Here is a 3,952-nt window from a genome sequence, read left to right as displayed (position 1 = left end):
CCAGGTTATTAGATTGAAACTCATCTTAGAAAAACCGCAAAAAAAAAAAAAAAAAAAAATCACATTGACTATCTTTGAATATTTTAGAAGATATTAACGAAACGACTATTACTGGACTTAAAACTACTAAAGAATCTACAACCACATCAATCTATTATAAAGAGGATTGCTCGATCGAGAACCCTCTTCGTATATGAAAAAAAAAAAAAAAAAAATTGCAGTCTCTTGGTATCATTTTTCCGTTAGCCATATCAGCCATATCCGATGTTGTTCGGTGTAGGGGACACAGAACAACAGTGTTACAGGTCTTGATATGCTGTTCCCTTTTCTGATGTATGTGGAAAGCAGGACTTGGTATGCAGTTCCTTTCACTAATGCATATGGGAACTGCATATCTACTCTTTTGTAATGTCTGGAAGATAATGAGAATTAAAGGAATCCATGAAAGGGTTAATGGTCTAAAACTTTTGAGGATCCCTGTAAGAACCTCAACTGAGATTACATTCCCTATGAGGGTTATGCCAAAAAGCAAACATTCAGAATAATATTTCTATAGAGGCCTGAAGTGTTGAAACTAATTAGTAAACGGACAAGGAAACGACTGTACAGTTATAATCTTTACTTAGATAATGCTATTAAAAAAAATAATTTTGTAAAACATCAAATGTTTTCCATAAACATTGATTTGATATATCATGCTTATATTACAAGTTAAATTCCGTGGCACTATAAGGTCTTCAATAAAAACTTTTGAAAAGGTATACTGTTCTGGACGGCAACCTCTTAGCAAAGGTATAATGTTACTGGAAGGTAAAAACAGATTAGCAACATTTTAGAGGTTTCAAGATTCGAATGCTGCAGATGCCCGAAACCCTAATTTTTTTTAAAGGAATATCAAGCGAAAAGTATGGCCATATAAAGAGTGAATGCTCTAGGACCACTGCTGTGGGATGACTATTTGCCCAAATACTTTTTAAAAAGTCAATATAAAGTATGAAGTCTAACTGGTTCACTTACTTTATTAGTAATCTTTCCAAACAAGCTGGTTGCATGATAGATCTCTAAATAAATGATGCTGCACCCCAGTCGTTCTGCTCGTATGGTTAATTCATCAGGTAAATCAATGTATGCAGAACAGTCTTCATATATAATCTAAGAAACCTCTGCAAAATTTCTGTACAAAACAGAAAAAGCCAATATCATGCACATAATATCACTGGTTAATTTGTTTTATCAGTGACACTCAGTTTGTTTATAACCATAAGCATGTATATATAAATATATATATATGTATATTCCTCAACCATTGCAGGTCCTGGGTCACTGGATATGCATTGTATATGTATGAAATAATCTAACAAAAAAACAACAACTTTATATAACACAAAAAAATATTGGGTTAAATTTTTTAGAAAGCTCCATTGGGAAGTGTGGGGGAGGCAGTCCATGTCTTTGTCTTCCTAGGACAGCAGTTCTTTTGTATATAATAAAGTGGACACTTTCGGAGAGATCTTGTATAGCAGGTATTTTTTTTATCTTTTTAGTGTTGTTACTGTCAGTAGTAAATTGCAATCATCAGTACAATTGGCTAACTAGTAAAAGATTAGTAAAATGTACTACCGTTTCTGATCACTAATCAAAGGAATAAAATAATCTTGTAAGAAATCTCTGCTGAAGACGAGATTCCAGGTGAACTTTTATATAATAGTAGTATGGTCCGAAAGAATGTTTCATGCTCTCACGTTTAACCACTGGTCACAAATAAAACAAAATGCATAAAGGTATCTGTTCACTTAGCTCTGATGGCTGGAGCTTAAACACGTTTGAAACAAGGTTGTTCACTGGTCAGTGGAGCTCTAAAGATCGTCGTAATAGTTCTTTTTATTTTTACTGATGTACAGTATATTGGTTTATTTCTTAGCCTAATTGTATACAATTTAGACATTAACTATATAAAAATTCCCACATAAAGAGTAAGGACACGACATATCTTAAACAAAACAACAACTATATATATTAATAAAATATTTATGACAGAAGTAGTCGTAGTAATAATCAGAGCATATATAAAGGTATGTGGGTCCATGAGTGTTCCCAGACCAGTTAATAGATTCCAATAACTGCTTAAACTTTAATCAATAACATAACTATCTCTATCTCTTTCTCTTTCTCTCTCTTTCTCTCTCTCTCTCTCTCTCTCTCTCTCTCTCTCTCTCTCTCTCTCTCTCTCTCTCTCTCTCTCTCTCTCTCTCTCTCTCTCTCTCTCTCTCTCTCTCTCTAATCAGACTTTAACGTCTTTGGGAGCGTCTGCTGCCTTGTGTCTACAGAAAATTTGAATACCTACAGGACTGACCACTCATCTAAGAGTGCCTGTCAATCATCTACTAATCGTAAAGAAAGGTTTGCCAGGTATTCTTCGGTGAGGACTAAGTGCAGTTGTTGGGACTTTTCTGCAGTACATTCCCTACACGAAACCATAATATAATGCATACTTCTTAGTTTTCTGGTTCTGAAGTTGCTAATATTGTTACTCTATGAACTATATAATTAATTCTCATAGTACTTGACAATATATGCAGGGTAATATTCGTCTTTGTTATACTTTACAAAGATGTTAGGTGTAAAATCATCATTACAGGTAGTATCAAAGCACCTACCGAATTCAGCATTTTGGGGAGGAATCTCCATGTCCTTGTTTCCCCTTGTCATTGTTCCTACAAGGACGAAAGCCACAAACACAGCTTTTAAACCTAATTTACTTTCACTGTAGCTATTTGACAATCTTGAATCATTTGTGAAATATGTCCCTTTACCATGGACATTGCCTACGTTGGTGCCAAACAGTCGCCAATCAAAGCTATCACTGCAGATCAAGTCGATTACTCCATGCTTTGTCCCATGGAACAGGTACTGTTCGTTGATAAGGGATGCATCATTTTTGTAAATGGACAAAAGAAGTTTTTTCTTGTTTTGGTAAGCTTTCCAGAGATGGTTATTCTGAATGCGTTCCATGGTTGCGACACGAATACTCCTCATTCCAATTTGCAGCAGCCCTTTGATATACATAAATTCAGAAGAGGTTGCCCTGACAGGGTGTCTCAAAAAGTTTCTATTCTCCGACAGACTGAAAAATTGGCTACTAAATGAAGTATCATGTTTCTGTTTTGAAGGGAGACATGATGGTCTCCTTCGTATTTTCCTTATTTTATTAGTATCCTTATTTTGTTGATACATGTCCATAATATTAATACTGTAAGGACTGCCACTAATTTTAACTTGCATATTTTGTGATCTAGCATTTATTTTCTCATATTCCATTTGATCGCTAAGAGAAATTATATAGAATTTTTCGCTAGCTCCATCAGTGTATGGATGCCAACTACCGCTGTCATCTTCCCAGTACCAGATCCACCGTGTTGCTAAATTAATATCTACCATAATATCTGAGGGAGTTGACAGTCTACGTATGTTCATACAGATGTGTTGAGAGTGAAGTTTCATGGTCTCAAAATTCACAAACCACAATTTACTCTTGGACAAAAAGGAGTAGAATTTCGAAAATGCCGGATGGGTTTGAAGGCTGCGTTCCATGGAAGGAAGCTCAATCTCTTCACTGTCTGGTCGACTGAACATTTCTTCTAGGTAGTAGGTCTGGCTGCGAGAAAATTTTGTCCATGAATCAGCAAGCTGAACCTCCCATTGGTAAGGAATTTTAGCGTGGACTTTTGAACAGTCTCTTGTACATCTGTTCCTGATACTTAACGTACATATTTGACCATCTGAACCTTGTTTTTTAAATCTCATACGTCTGTGATTATCCCGAATACATTCACGGATATCGAAGCTTCTTCTGTTAGAGAACATTTTCCAAAGTAGTGTATTATGGTATGAAGTGAAATCGTGAGCATAATCACAATTGTTACTTGTGCATTGTGCCTTCGCCCAAAAAAGA

The 3,952-nt window shown here is 35.5% G+C and overlaps 1 protein-coding gene across 2 annotated transcripts in view; it reads right to left on the bottom strand.

Moving 5' to 3' along the window:
* Window positions 1–606: 606 nt before the first annotated feature.
* The window catches only part of LOC125036714 (protein mono-ADP-ribosyltransferase PARP12-like), a 15,265-nt gene continuing 11,919 nt past the window's right edge, over window positions 607–3,952 (bottom strand). For both annotated transcript variants that reach the window (XM_047629542.1, XM_047629543.1), the window contains exon 2: window positions 607–3,952. This exon is cut by the window's right edge and continues 466 nt beyond it. In XM_047629542.1, the coding sequence (XP_047485498.1) occupies window positions 2,548–3,952 (1,405 nt within the window). In that variant the 3' untranslated portion in view covers window positions 607–2,547.

Source organism: Penaeus chinensis, chromosome 21 (genome assembly GCF_019202785.1).
Source record: "Penaeus chinensis breed Huanghai No. 1 chromosome 21, ASM1920278v2, whole genome shotgun sequence".
Lineage (NCBI taxonomy): Eukaryota > Metazoa > Arthropoda > Malacostraca > Decapoda > Penaeidae > Penaeus > Penaeus chinensis.
This window is presented reverse-complemented; position numbering and strand designations above follow the sequence as displayed.